Source organism: Antrostomus carolinensis, unplaced genomic scaffold (assembly GCF_000700745.2).
Source record: "Antrostomus carolinensis isolate BGI_N321 unplaced genomic scaffold, ASM70074v2 scaffold1586, whole genome shotgun sequence".
NCBI lineage: Eukaryota > Metazoa > Chordata > Aves > Caprimulgiformes > Caprimulgidae > Antrostomus > Antrostomus carolinensis.
The window spans coordinates 18,099-33,014 of record NW_010320975.1 but is presented as its reverse complement, the minus strand read 5'-3'; the positions used below and the strand labels follow the sequence as shown (position 1 = coordinate 33,014).

At 36.2% G+C, this 14,916-nt stretch overlaps 1 protein-coding gene across 1 annotated transcript in view; it reads left to right on the top strand.

Annotated features, from left to right (window-relative positions):
* Nucleotides 1-13,543, top strand: part of LOC104526311 (R-spondin-2) — a gene marked incomplete at both ends in the record, with an annotated part of 18,615 nt that extends 5,072 nt beyond the window's left edge. Inside the window, 3 exons of the mRNA XM_029085383.1 lie at nucleotides 1-54; nucleotides 12,156-12,299; nucleotides 13,349-13,543. The exon at nucleotides 1-54 is cut by the window's left edge and continues 126 nt beyond it. Of these exons, the coding sequence (XP_028941216.1) occupies nucleotides 1-54; nucleotides 12,156-12,299; nucleotides 13,349-13,543 (393 nt within the window). The remainder of the gene's footprint in view (nucleotides 55-12,155; nucleotides 12,300-13,348) is intronic.
* Nucleotides 13,544-14,916: the final 1,373 nt, after the last annotated feature.

Genomic DNA, 14,916 nt, shown 5'->3' with positions numbered 1-14,916 from the left:
CCTGCCCATCGGGGTACTACGGGCTCCGAACTCCAGATATGAACAGATGTTCAAGTGAGTGGGTTTTTTAGTTGGTTTCTTTTTTTTGTTTGTTTTTTTGAACCCTTACATTCACTTTTGTAGGAAGGCCATAATTCATGCTCCGTTTTTAAGATGATATGTTGTGGAACATGGTGATATTTTCACAGATGTCTCAAGATCATCATAAAACTTCTTTGCTAAAGAACGTCCCAGCTCATTCCAAGTTATGAAACATTCAGCAGATTAAATAGTTGATTCATTAACGTAGTCTTTATTGTTGTTGTTATTTTTAGTGTTATTATTGCTTTTAGTTAGAAGGGAAATTTAGCAAAAAATTATAATTTAAGCAGATATTCCTAGTTTTCACAAACAATTCCCACTATATGAAAATAAAAAGCATTAAGCATTAATTTAACAGTGCCTCAAGTAGATACTAGTCAATATATATGCACTAATATATGGGTGGGCTTCTTGTGCTTTTTGTTCCCACACAAATTTTGGGTGACCAGACACCTCACACCAGACGTGCTTTAATATATACGTGTTGCTATTTTAATAAAACAGATGTACTATTAAAAACAAACAAACAACCTTTCACTTTTAGTACTGCATTTTATTTGGAAATTTACAACCTGCTAATGTGCAACAAGATTCCCTGTTTGCATGTTTGTGCCTAGAAGCCCAACTGTTAAAATCAGTGAGTGCTCTGGTATCTCTACATGTTATTTCACCGCCATCTGGCAGTTGTGCTGATTCGTATGGATTTTTCCATATGCTCATATGTAGAGTATTACCCGTATGGATTATTAATCATTGCTATTACCTCTATTTTTTTTTTTTTTTGTGTGTGTGTGTGATAGTCTAACCAGAATTAGGTCACTGCACCTAAGAACCTGAAGTGAGAAATAGCTTTTCTTTGCTTCCTGGAAGAATCAAGTGTCTGTTCAATGTACGGCACTCTTGCCCTCAGTGCTGTGGCATGTTACTGGGACGCACCACATTGTGAGAAAGCAGGTGCTGACTTTCAAATCGCACATAATTTTGAGACCCATGTGAGGTCACTCCGTGGCAGTCTGGGCTGGACAAGGAGGACTCACGGCCATGCTTGGACTCCTCCCAGCCCAGGCGGTGACATCCCACCTCTTTCTCCTCATTCCCTGTGTGTGCTCCGTGGATATGGTATTCTTCACCTTGTGTTCCCAACTGTTGTGTGATATTGCTGAGTGCTGCCTAATCTATACCAGGTGGCTCAGTTTTGATGAAAAATTAAATGAGACCAGTATATGTTTTATGTATCCCTTCTGTAAAGTAATTTAGGATCTTGCCCTTGATTTTTATAACATGTTTGTGAATTCAGCAACTTGTCCACTTTAAACCTTTCAAAACTAGGCTGTAAAAACTTGCCCATGTAAAAATGTTTTTGAGTATAGTTACAGCTTTGGGAAATAGATGAATTTATCTATATTAGCCTGTAATATCTTTGTGAGATAGGAAAAGTAGTCCATACTGGCAGTCTTTCCTTGCTTTCTTAAAAAGAAAAAGAGTTATTTGCAAGGGGTGGATGGTGAATTCAATATAACTTCTTTTCATTTTTACCACTTACAGAAAGTGGTCTTTTTCCCTGAATTACAGGACTGGTTTTGAAAAGCATAAATGCGAGTTGTGTCCAACCCATATTGGCATGTGCTGAGCACTGGATATTTAACTCACCCTCATGCCTTTGACAGTCTCCTCCTGTAAGAATAACGATGCAGTTGCATTTACCAACCACTCCTGGTTCTCCTCCAATGATTTCTGTATTGAATATTTTTATTTCAGTGTAACTGCCAACTGGTGTATTTATAAATCACCTCTTCATTTTTTTCTTGGTTTGATGATCTTGCATGGCACAAGCATTGCATTGTGGACACACAGACTTTGTGGACTGAAGTTGAGTTAAAATAAATATTCTTAAAAATAGAATAGGTTTCTTCCTACTTGATGTTGGATACTTTTAGGTACACTTAGTTACAGACTCCATTGCTCAGATAGTATCTTAGCTAAAAATAATAAAAATTCTGGCTATGTTAAAATCCTCTGGGAGTTACAGGACTTGAATTACATAAATTGAAATTATTTCTGCTCTATTAATGTCTTTATAGGCACAAAAGCTGTTTAACATTACTGGAATACTTGCCCATTTTTGTTAGAGAAGCTATAGAACATATTTTTATGGAAAATGTTGACATGATTTTAAAAGCCAAACATAGCTAGTGCCAAATGTAACACAATAAATACCACAGCCAAGTGCAGCAGCTCTAAAATGATGGAAATTTTGAATTTCAAGACTAATTTTCTTTTCTGTGTGTAAGCAGTATGTGTGTCTTGAATTTGCTAAGTGGTTCTAGACTGTTTTTCTAGTAACATTGAATCATGTAATTTTGAGACCGCTTGTCTCTAGAAATCGATGTGGAGTTTCCTCCTGGAGGCGATTTTCATCTTGAACACTGCAGTATGAGAATGCAGTACCTTTGGACAAAAAATTGGAAAGTGTTGACTCTCATCTTTAGAAGAATGCTCAAGAGAAGAGCTATACTTTGTTAATTTTCCAAGAAATTTTAGTAATTAATGACTTTGAACTGAACTGCTCCAACAAAAAATAATCTCATGAGAAAAAAACTAAAACGGAATGAAAGAGTAGGATGAAATCTGGCACCTGGGTTGTTGGTTTAAAATTGGTCTGATTAATGGATCAAGCCTGTCTTGAACCTTTCAACTTAGTCTGTATCTATAGTAACTGCAGCAATTTTAGGAGGAGGAAGCACTCAGGGTTTAGAAAATACAGCTCCCTTCAGCTTTCGTTGGCTACTCTATTTGTTTAGGTTCACCTTCCGTCTCACAGAATGGGCCGACATTGCTAAAATCGTAATTTCCTCTTCTGTGTGCCTTCAGTAAAAAGGATAAATAGAAGCTTTTAAACAAATCAAACATTTATTGAACACATGTAGTTAATTCACTGTATTGAAAAAGGTAATGATTTTTTTAAAACTTTGTTACAAAATCGCAAGAAATCATTAATATATCATGGCCTGACTATTTCATATGTAGTAGAGCAGAGCATATGACCTTCTGAGACTATTGTAGTCAGTACAGTCGTAACAGTCTGTCGGGTGTTCAATTACCACAGGGGCAGCAGTATTTGATTGAAACAAAATAATTTTTCTGACTTTTTAGAAATAATTTTCATTACCTTTTGTATTTGTATCCTTCAAATATGGCTTTATCTTTTAAAAAGAAGCTTAATAGAGCATTTGAGATTTTGAAAATTAAATTGGATGGCCAGAACTTGAGATCTCCCTATCATTATTTTATAAGTATTTATTTTTTTCCTTATCTCTTCCACTCTCCTTTCCTCCTTCAAATGGATTTGGATTATTTTTTATTTGGAGTTTTTTGATTTTTGGCCTTATTTTGTATTTTCACAGAAGAGTTCTATTCCATCTGCCTGGCAACAAAAGTCATCATAGTGCTTTGAATTAAGATTTATTAAATCTGTAGTCAATTTAGCTTTAATAGGGTAATTGTGTATTTGTAAAGTACTAATTAAAAACACTGTGGTTTGGCATTTATTTAAAAGATCTCAACTAATAATTAATCAAGATTAGAACACACTGGAAGTTTATCGCTAAGTGTTTATTAAGTAAATTTATTTTAAAGAATATCCTCACTATAGTATTTTATAATTAGCATATTATATTCCAAGCATGGATCTCTATGAAATGGTAGACCTGTGATAAACTTCAGGAATTATTATGGTCAGGTAGCTGTGTGTATCATTCTCTAGCACTGATGTTCAGTCCCTGCTGAAGTAGTAGCTTAAAAATTGTTGTTTGTATAATAATAATAATAATAAAAACTTGCAACTACCTCAGCTACATCTGCTTAGGAGGTTAAATAGCTACCTATTCCCTTGTAGGCTAAAGCTCTTTTGCTTATGATTTTTTTCCTGTCCTCACTGTCTCCTCAATCTGTTTCCTGAAAGTTTTGGTCTTTCTTCTCTTTCCTTTGGTTGTCAAACTGATACTCTATGCCTTACAAGAACTGCTTACATCATAGCTTTCTTCAGCTCCTTGCCTTTATCTCCTGTTCTTGTTAGCACTAGCAGAGTCTTTGTCCGTCATGTGCCCTTGTGTCCTCAAGGTGAGTTATGAAATGTGTGCTCCGTCTGGATGTTTGAGGTCTCTCCCAGCTCAGGAAATGCAGGAGAGGATTAGCACAGAAGGTTGTGATGTTCAATGGCAGACTGTTGTGGAGTGACAACGGACACGTCAGGACGGCAGTGTGAACTTAAGTCTGTTGCAGCAATGCTGTTTTACTGAGCAGCAGAGGGATGGGAGCAGGAGTTGGAAGGAGTGAAGTGTGATGGACATGACACAGTCTGGGGATAGGTGAATTTAGGAGGAGAGGCAGAGAGGTTTAAGCCAAGAAGAGTAGGGAGCTTTGAGTCAGAGCTCAATGTGAAAAAGCAAAGTAGGTGCTTTGGACCCAGCAACAGTTTGTCACACCCCAGGATTACCAACCTTACAAGTTACGGGCCCAGAGGCTCCTCTGGAATGATGCCTTAATGGAAAGACTGACTTTGACCTTCAAAAGGAAAATCCTGACTGTACTGGATCATCATCTCCTATTACTGTCTTCTTAAATGCAAGGGAACACCTCAAGCAAAAACCCGATTTCAGTGCAAGGACTACCAAGCCCTTCAATTTAGGAATGCCACGTTTCCTTCCTCAGCTTCAGTCTGCAGCTTCCCTTTGCAAAATATGATGATTATCTCTCTGTCTCAAAGAGTTTGTTAGGGTTGGGAAAGACCTCTAAGTCCAACTGTCAACCCAACATCACTATGCTCAGTAAACCATGTCTTAAAGTGCCATGTCTACACGTTTTTTTGAACACCTCCAGGGATGGTGACTCTACTGCTTCCCTGGGCAGCCTGTTCCAATGCTTGACCACTCTTTCAGCAAATATTTTTTTCCTAATATCCAATCTAAACCTCCTCTGGCACAACTTGAGGCCATTTCCTCTCATCCTATCACTAGTTACTTGAGAGAAGAGGCCAATACCCACTTGACTGCAACATCCTTTCAGGTAGTTGTAGAGAGCGGTAAGGTTGAACTGGGTGTCTGAGGTTCTCTGTCCTCCCCTCCTCCTCCTTCCTCCTGGTAACGAAGCTCTCTCTTGGTCTAGGGCGATGGTCGTCTTTTGTTCAGGTCAATGGCCTCTCCTCCAGGTTCACCCCTGCCTACTTCTTTTCAAGACAGTCCTTCCCCTCACAAATATGAATTTGCAGAGGTGTTTCTCTATTGCTAATTGGATCAGCCTGGGCTGGGGGGATTTGCCTTGGAGCCAGGGCAGCTTTCGTGAAGCTTCTCTCAAGGTGACCCCTTCCCCCACTACCAAAAACGCCTGCCCCAGCCCCCCCAACACAGTGTACTACAAAATATCTTTGCTATGAAGGGAGTTATGGATGAATATTCAATCATATTGATCATGTTTAGAAAGGAACAATAGGACAATGGAAATGCTACAGAATAAGGGTCTTTCACAAAGGCAAAATAAGGCTCGTGTAAATTTTTCAAGATGATGCATATCAGTAAAAATACTTTACAAATTAGTGACTACTTTTTTACAGTTGACATACATATCTTATGACCTTAAAATTCATAATATTGCACTTAGTATGAGAAACTTATATAGTAAACCTTCTTGTTAAGTTACATTAAAATACAAAGCACATGCATCTCAATATGGAGCAGTTTATGCTTTATTTTGAGCTTCAAAAACATTGTATTTCCCTATAATTCAGCTTATTCTGTATCACCTGCTGGTGATAAATTTACTACAGAAGGATTGTATTTGTTTTGGTAACGTTATGCTCTCTGTAATCATAGTACATAATGAAACTGTTTACAGTAGCACATATGGTTTTTTTTTTTTTTTTTTTTTTTTTTTGCAATAACAGGCATATGCACCTGAGTCTAAATTTAATTCAATATCTGAATTTGTATTTTGAACTCCTGGGCTTTTGATTCCTTCTCTAAAATTTAAGGCTGTGAAGTCTTTGGTGCTTATTTTAAAAGAAGAACAGGTTGGAGTGGCTTATCATGACTGTCAGGAAGTCAAAGCAGGTCACAAAAATCTTTTAATATCACTGTGGTTCTTCTGTTTAAAATGTATCTCTGATTTGGGCATGATTTGTAATCTGGGCTTTCTCCTTCCAGAATTCTTTAATGCACCATTTATGTAATTTTCTACAAATATAAGTTTCATTCACATCAATCTGATTTGTTTCTTATGATACTCAAGTAAATGGCAGAGAAACATTTGGGTCAGTATAAATGAGATTATAAAGCCTAAATACAAATGTTTTATTACTGACTAGCTAAATGCACATAGATCAGATTGGTTGCCCTAACCTTGACTAAAACATGGCTCATAGCTTTTTTTTTTTTTAATTTTTTTAAATCTGTATGTGCAAAAACACTTCAGAAGAAAATTATTTCTGGAATGCCATGGGGTGCTAGAGCTCACTGAAAATTAAGGAAAAGGGGACTTTAGCTCCTAAGTCCTGTATATAACTTATTTTTTGCCACTCAGTTTCAGTAAGCAGTCGAAGATGTAAATTTCTGTCTTCTGATTAATTTCTGATAATGGCCTTTTTTAAGTGAGGTATTATGATCTTTTTACTTTTTCTCCTCTGTAGAACCGATGAATTTGGCCTTTCAGTTCTGTGGGTTTCCTGGCCATTGACTGAGGAGTGGCACAGTATTAGCTCACAGAGTGATGTTTCTTGAACAGATTCTGTAACTGCTCTCAAGCATGGAGGCACTTTTACATACTATAATCTACCCTTCAGCAGCACTGAAATGTCAGTCATTCAAGTTCTTACTCTCCTGTCAGCCTAAATTAAGAGACTGCACAGTATCAGTAGACTTTCTATTGGAGAAGATATGTATCTTATCCCATAAATCAACATTTTGGAGCTCTGTAGTAGGGGTAAGCATTTGTTTCACTTTATCTGAACACTGAAGATACTTGAGCAGAATGCTTCTGGCTAATTTCAGCCCAGCTTAGCCAAAGTAGTGACTTCTCTTCCACCCTTTCCCCTGAGAGGTGAAGTCATGGAGCTGTGAATTTATAACCACTTCCTTGACAGTTTTACATTGAAAATAGACTTCTAGAAAGTTACCTTTTCTAACTTTTGGAGTACTGCTCTTCAGTTCTCAATTTTCACTTTATAAATATGTATTTATTATGAAAGATTATATCTCTTCAGGTTTTTTAATATTAATTTTGTCCATTTAAGTCATTGCAGTGGGCTCTGGTCTATCTGATGGGATAAGAAAGTTATTAGTTTACAACTGCCCTTGCTGAAGCAGTTAGAACCTTTGCCATGGATTTCAGTGAGGTCAGAATGTTGGGGTTTTAGCATTTACATACAACTTTTGTGGGAATTATGGTGTAACATTTTTTAAAAAGTAACCTGTTTAGAAATAGGCTGTCCTAATCAAACATACCAGCAGAATTCTCTGGGGCGCCCCAAGTGCTTTTTGTAGTCCTGTTATGTGAGGATGATACCAGAGGAAGATGTGTGGTCTTCAGATGGGGATGGCTTTCAAGGGTGTTTTATACCTTTCATGTGGAAGGATGGAAGCAAATATTTGACTTTTGATTTCCCAAGATGGAAACACTAGAGAGTATCAGATTGTGCTAGAAGAGCCACAGTAAGAGTATTATGATGAGTCTGAGAGGTCCTGGCTATGTAAGGGTAGTAGAGCCTGTGGGATATAAGGAGACATGATGCTGAGCAGGAATAGAAGGCATTTGAGGTCTGGTAGGAAGCAGACCCTTGATGGGATACTGCAAATTGAATACAAGGGAAGGAAGAGGTAGGGATTCACAAGTGTCTGCCTCTAATCTACAGACCTCTTGTTGCTAGCTAAATGGGAACAGCAGCAATGAAGCACCCTTTACTTCTTCACTCTTAGGTTCTGAAGATTAGATTTCCAACCTTGTCATTGTTGCCCTGCAAGTATGGTAGGCCTGCCAGAGGTATGTGATTGCTCTTTGGGGTTCTTCTGCACGGCTGAATTTGTCAACTCTTTCTTCCTTCAACACCAAACTTGTCTTTCCCTGTGCCTCCAAAACTTCCGCTTCCAGGCTCTCTCTCCTTACTGCTTCTAAAATCTCCCAGGCAGTTACCTTTGTCTATCTGGAAACCTCTAGTGGGCACAATTTTCTGTTTATTTTTAAAGAAATCAAAGTGTTTCTGAAGAATGCTGTGGGTTATGCAATATCTATTCCTTTCCTCTAAAGAGCTTCTTGGGTCTAAAATATTAGCTATACTCAACTGTTTTGGTCTTTTTTCTTTTGTGGTTTTTTGGTGGTGTAGACTTCCAGGTAATCTTTTAAGTAGAATAAAGAGAATACACTAGCAGCATGGTTTAGCTACTGAAATTATAAAGAAGATGAAACCACTCAACTGGTGAGAAAAGCAATTGGATCTATAGCTAGTAAACTGAAGTGATAAAATTGCTTTTGACAAGAACTTTCTCTAGATTAAAAAAAATTCTATCTTGTACCGGTTTAATATAATTATATTAGTAAGCTACTAGTTATTTAAAGGGAATCTAAAAGGATTTATAAAGGAGTTTTGAAAAGTAGGAAAGATTTTGCATTCCTTCTCCAAAGTTAGGCATAAGATGCTGAGATGAGAAAGTTCAAAATATCGAAAACTGTGGCAATCAGAATGAAACAGTTTAGGTTATTAACTTTTAAAAAAAGTTGTTTTTATCGTATTATTTTGTGTAAAGGTTAAAACCTTTTTTTAAAATACTGATTTTCATAATTATTGTATGTTATGTCAAACAGCTCTTCTGTAGGTTTCACACTAGATTATTAATTTAATTTATTATTTAAATAATGCAATGTAAAAAATATTAAAATTCTGCAATATACATCCATTAAGGCTTATATTTAACAAAGTACGAAGAGATAATTATGCTGATTAACAATAAGAAATTAAAAATGTGACACAGTTATCTTAATATTCATAATGGTGTATCAATATTCTTTAGGAGTCCAACTAAAAATGTTTACACTTTCTCTCTCCATGTTGGTATATTTAGCTGTAAAAGCAAAAGAATTTAAAGTCTAACTTACTAACTTCAGTCACAGTTAAAATAATTTATTAATAGCACTTTTATTTAAAAAAATAGAAAATTTGCTCCAAAAGCATTTAAAGACTATAATAAAATGAAACTAGGCACCAAAATAATAAACTCTCTAAGTTTTTTTTTTTTTATTTTATAACCAATCCTATGACAGATTTCTAGAAGTTTAGTTCTTCCAACTTTTGGAGTGCTGCTCTTCTTTAGTTCTTTAGTTTAGTTTATTTAAATTTTATTTAAAAGTCCCTGGAAGACTTAGAGCTGCACTAGCACTCTTCATGAGGATGTCAAAAAGGAGTAGTTGTCAATCCCAGTTGCTCTTCAGCTACAGTGTGGTCTATTACTGAGTTAAATTGCCATTGCAGTTAGCACCTGGTAACCCCAAGCATTGTGCTGAGTATCACTCTGTCAAATTAATGTTTTAATTTCAGAATTCTTAAAGCATTCCTAATATTCCTTCAGTATTTTCCCCTGAATTGCATCTGATACAGATTAAATAATAGACATGTCATATTTATAGTAATTAATCTTCATAGGAAAAAATTGAAAATAAACTGCCTTGGTGGAAATATCCACCCAACTGTAATGCAGGAACCTCTTCTAAAATATAATTGCCATGGCAAGGATTCTACTGTGATACAATAGAAAACTGGCATAGAGGGCAAAGCAGAAGATATAAACAGGATGGGAATTTTGAAGTATGATCAAGAAACTGAAATAAGATTGATTCATTCATTTAATGTTTAAATATGGGATATTCACATATGTGCTGTTGAATCGCAATAGTTTTATGAAGGGTATCCCCAGCATAAGGTGAGGCAGGCTTTTGCCGGCTAGACGTGTTTATATGATATCAAAAGGCAACTTGTCCTGAAAGTTTTTAATTTAATCCGTCTTCCACCCCAAAAAGTTCAAATGGAGTAAACTTTAATCATGTTACTCCCCAAAATGTTTTGAAAGCAATAGTTAAAGCATCATTTAAAAATATACTTGTATCACTTGGATGTGAGGGAGGGTCACATGATGCTAATTTTTCTTTTAATCTTCTGTTCTGCACCTGATCATTGGACTAAATTATTTAGAAAAACCTTGATGTCTTTTCAGACTGTCTTGTGTGGGTGGCCTAGAGGCAAATGTTTTTTCTAAATATTTAAACACACTGAATGTTTGATTTAAGCATTGCAATTAATAAAATATTTGCAGTACATCTCGAGTGTAACAAACCAGATTTGCAATTAACTTTTGCAGTACGGCTCCAGATGTACCTTACCATTTTTCTTTGCGGACACATTAATCTGGGAAAGTGATTCTGCAAGGTCATTGTGTGGGCCTTGATCTCCCATTCTTTGGAGATTGGTTCAAACCTTGTGAAAAAGATATCATTCTTGGGAACTTCCTATAAACTAAACTGTGGATAAGAAGACCAATTTGTGCTGGTAATATGAACACAAGTTCTGAAAGTCCCTTTGAGAGATGCTGGACACTGGAGTTGGTAGCATGCAGGTTATGTATGGTTGTACCTAAACAGAGCCTCCCTTTGGCAGTGCAAGGCTTCACATTGATGTTCGCATTCCTTCTCACCAAACAAAGGTGTACCAGCATTTGGAATTTCTTTTTTTTGTCTTTTCATGCAATCTGCCCAATTTATTGTCAAATGCCACAAGAAATCTGACCTAAAAAGCCTCATATTTCCCTAATTCCTAACAAAGAATAATTTCCCACCACCACCCAGTTTAAGTGTTCCATTATGCCCTATTTTGGCCTGCTAAAGTTCCAGAATAAATATTAAAATCTGTTTTATAAAGACTGGCTAAATTTAAAGTGTTGTTAGGGGATATTTACCAATAACTGTTTCAGAAATCCTTATGGTGCGCGATTTTTTTCTTTAGAAAAGAATGAAGAATAAATGAATAAATGACCAAAAAGATTAGTATATCATTGCATGAAATGAATAACAAATACTTTCTGCTGTGACTTCAGAGAGCTGAAGACAGGATACAGTTAATGTAGTTTATGTAAATTATGTTAGCTGAAGGATTAGATTATTTAAATTAACTTTAGTGTTCATTACTGTTCCAAATACAATGGCTTTTACTTTTTAATCTTTGGAACATCTTTCCCTGGCATTTTTTTGTAGGTATGTGTGACTGACTTTCATAAGCCTCCATGTATGTATTTCTGCTTTGCAGGTGTTAATATCTAGCTCATTTCCAAGTTGCCATGTTTTAGTGTGGAATAGGATGTTTTTTAGCAGTCTGCTTCTGAGTCTGTAATCTATATTTCTCTTAAATTTCAGGAAATCCAATATTTGAAAAGGCAATAGAATTTTTTTAATTAGATATATTTTTATGTCTTTTAGTCATTTAGTAATGGCTATTTTTTGTGGACTGACTTCGTTACTAATGGAGAGCAGTTATACCAAGAAAAGCTGATTTTTTGCATGGTAGCATATGCATATGTGTAGATATGGGAATCAGACATAACACATAAAAGTATTCATGCAGCTATTTATAGGGTAAAATTGTATCCTGCTTGCAGTGACAAATAATCAACTGAATACAGCACATATAATACATGCATACTTCCTGAAATAATGTCACACCTTATTTTCCTCAAAATTAGTTAAACACAAGAATAATTTACATTGAACATTTTTCCTCCAGAAATATATAATTAACTCAAATATAACTTAGAGGATTTATCTACAGTTTCGATTTAAAAAATAGGATTAAAAGGATATAGGGGAAAATGTGGTAATTAATTACAGTTAACTGTAATTTCTCTTATAAAGCAGATAGATTTCAGGGTGACAGTCTTCCTCATTATAGAACTTCTGTTTTTGCTATTTTATTGCTTTATAAATCCTTTCATTTTTAGTCTCATCCTAACTTAGCTATCTCATTGTTCCTTATGATCCTTTTGATTCAGGATGCAGAATAGAAAACTGCGACTCCTGCTTTAGCAGAGACTTTTGTACCAAATGCAAAACTGGCTTTTACTCGCACAGAGGCCGCTGCTTCCGAGGATGCCCCCCTGGATTTGCAGCCTTGGAAGAGCTTATGGAATGTGTGGGTGAGTCTTCTAGCACAACAGTGCTGCCGAAGCAGCTCTTTTGCTGAGTGGCTGGGTTCAAATACTTCTGACACAATTTTTAAGCTCATTCTTAGTATTTTCTATCAAGAAATATTTACTAATGGATTGTGTCTGGATCTCTTTTACCAATAGTACAAGTGGTAATAATACTAATAATAATATTTCAAACTTTGAAATTGCACATTATGGAAATGCTACTCCGTTTTTTCTACACCAGAATGTTCTGTCCTCTTAATTGTAAATCACCTTGTATGAGGATTTATATCTCAGAATTTGAACAGTTTCCAAAAGGACAGTTTTTGCATTAGAACTTTAAGTCAATGATGTACTCATTGGGTTCTCATCTTCATAAAACTGCCTGCTCATTTTGCCTTGTACCAAGGCCAGAACACAGGGACAGGGTGGACTGAATTCCTCTAACATCTGGGCTTCAAATTAACTTTTAGTTTCTCTACAGCTCCCCTCTTTTCCATTAGTAAGTAACAAGTATAAACCACCAAATAAGTGTTTTTAGTAGAAACTTTATGATTGTGAGCCAGCATTGTCAGTTCTCACAATATTTCTCAAGACTCACAATTTAGTGTCAGTCTTGAACAATCCTGAAGCCTGGGAATTGTGTCAGAACAGACTCTTTCTTTAAAGAGTATTCCTTTCATGATGGAGAGGACCTGGAAATGTGAAATCTTGAGCTTTGCAAATCCAGGTGACAGCCAGATAGGGTTTATTTATTAAAAAGAGGAAAATTTAAATCAATCTCATGATTTTAGGAGAGTTTTTTAATATTTGGGACTGATCTGATGTCTATCTAGGCAGACTGATAAACTGACAGTTTTATGCACAGGGTGAAGTAGGCTAGAAAGATTCTTTCATGTTGTGTAAAATATTTTGTTTCTAAGTTTTTGCCTGTTAACAGTGAAGCTTTTAAGTGGCGATTTCTAATAGTGTATTCTTACTAATTAAAAAAAAAAAGTGAAAGATAAATTAAAACCAGAAGAATTGCTAACTTGTGTTTTCTTTTGCTTTATCAGAAGGCTGTGAAGTAGGTCAGTGGAGTGAGTGGGGAACTTGCAGTAGAAATAACAAAACATGTGGATTTAAGTGGGGCCTGGAAACGAGAACAAGACAAATTGTGAAGAAGCCAGCGAAAGACACAATACCGTGCCCAACCATTGCAGAATCCAGACGATGTAAAATGGCCATGAGGCATTGTCCAGGAGGTAAGCGTAGTCCATGCCACAAAAATCTTTATGAGATTTCCTTAACTGAAATCCTATTTCTGACTTGAAAAAAGAGCTGTTTCATCCCAAATGAAGGGGAAATCCTGTCTCTGCTCTGCCAGACAAAGCTGAAAGGCAGCACTACTACAGTAGTCCTAATTCGTGCAGCAAGACTCCAGGGAAAGGCTCAGCATGGGAGTGATCAGTCTCTCAGTGGACTGTGAAAAAAAAATGTGTTTTTCCTGGTGTGATACTGAGGCTTTTTCAAAGAGGTGCCTTATGGAAGATCCACAACAGGTTGCAGTTTGAGCTTCAGCATGAAAACAGTGATAGTGGAATAACTAATTGCTCTGTGCATTGCAGGAAAGATCACGATTCTAAACCTCTCTGCAGGCAGCATACCCAGTGCTAGTGTGATGGGTATTTAAATTAAATGGAGTTAGCTACACATAGCATTGTTAGCTGAAACTATTATCTGGATTGTTCTGAATATTGTAGATCAGGGCCAAACTATGCTAGATGTGATATGAGCTGAATAGTGCTAGATATCAAACTTTTCATCAAGAGGACAGCGTATGGCACTTACCACAAGTAGATAAATAATCAAATTTCTTTATCATGGTGTTTGAGGCTTAGGCAGTGATCCTTATTTAAAAAAGGAAATGGAGTTTCAAATTTGTGTTCAGTTTTGTAGACCCCAACGTGGAGACATGTCATTGGTAGAGAGGAGTTTTTGTTAATCTTTTAAATTAAAATTATAACCTTTCACTGGTGCAGGCTGAATGTTTTTACAGAGTTTTCAGAATTTGTAGGAGATCTGGCTGATCAACAGGTGATAAAACTGCTATTCCTTTTGAAATCATAGGATTTAAAAAGATGCAGGCTTGAAGTGACTTAAAGAGATCTCTAGTCCAACCTCCTGCTTCAAGCTGGGTCAACCGTGAGAACAGACAAATAAAAAGTAATAAAGGGTTTCAGAGTCCTGAGAAAACCCATAACCTGATGAATAAGCTAAAACCGAAATAATCTTAGAATAGGTACATAAACAAGTACACTTTGTGTTCTGGGATTGTTGAATGTGTTTCTCTTGGCTTGAACATACTGCCCACCAGTATGTGTGAAAATTATACATAAAGTGTTAGTGAGGAAATAAGAGAAGAATGTAAGGTTAGCACTACTGGGGGACTAAAGAACCATAATGCCTCTAAATGTTGATTGAGAGGCTGTAAATCCTTTCTTCCTAATGTTCTCAGTAGGTAAACTCACACAAATGTGTAGGATAAGTATTGGATTATATAGCTAAAATGGTTGTAGATTGTGATGGATTAAACTGTGGACAGGAAGTAAGGATATTTTTGGTAGAAGAGGGTCAAATAAAG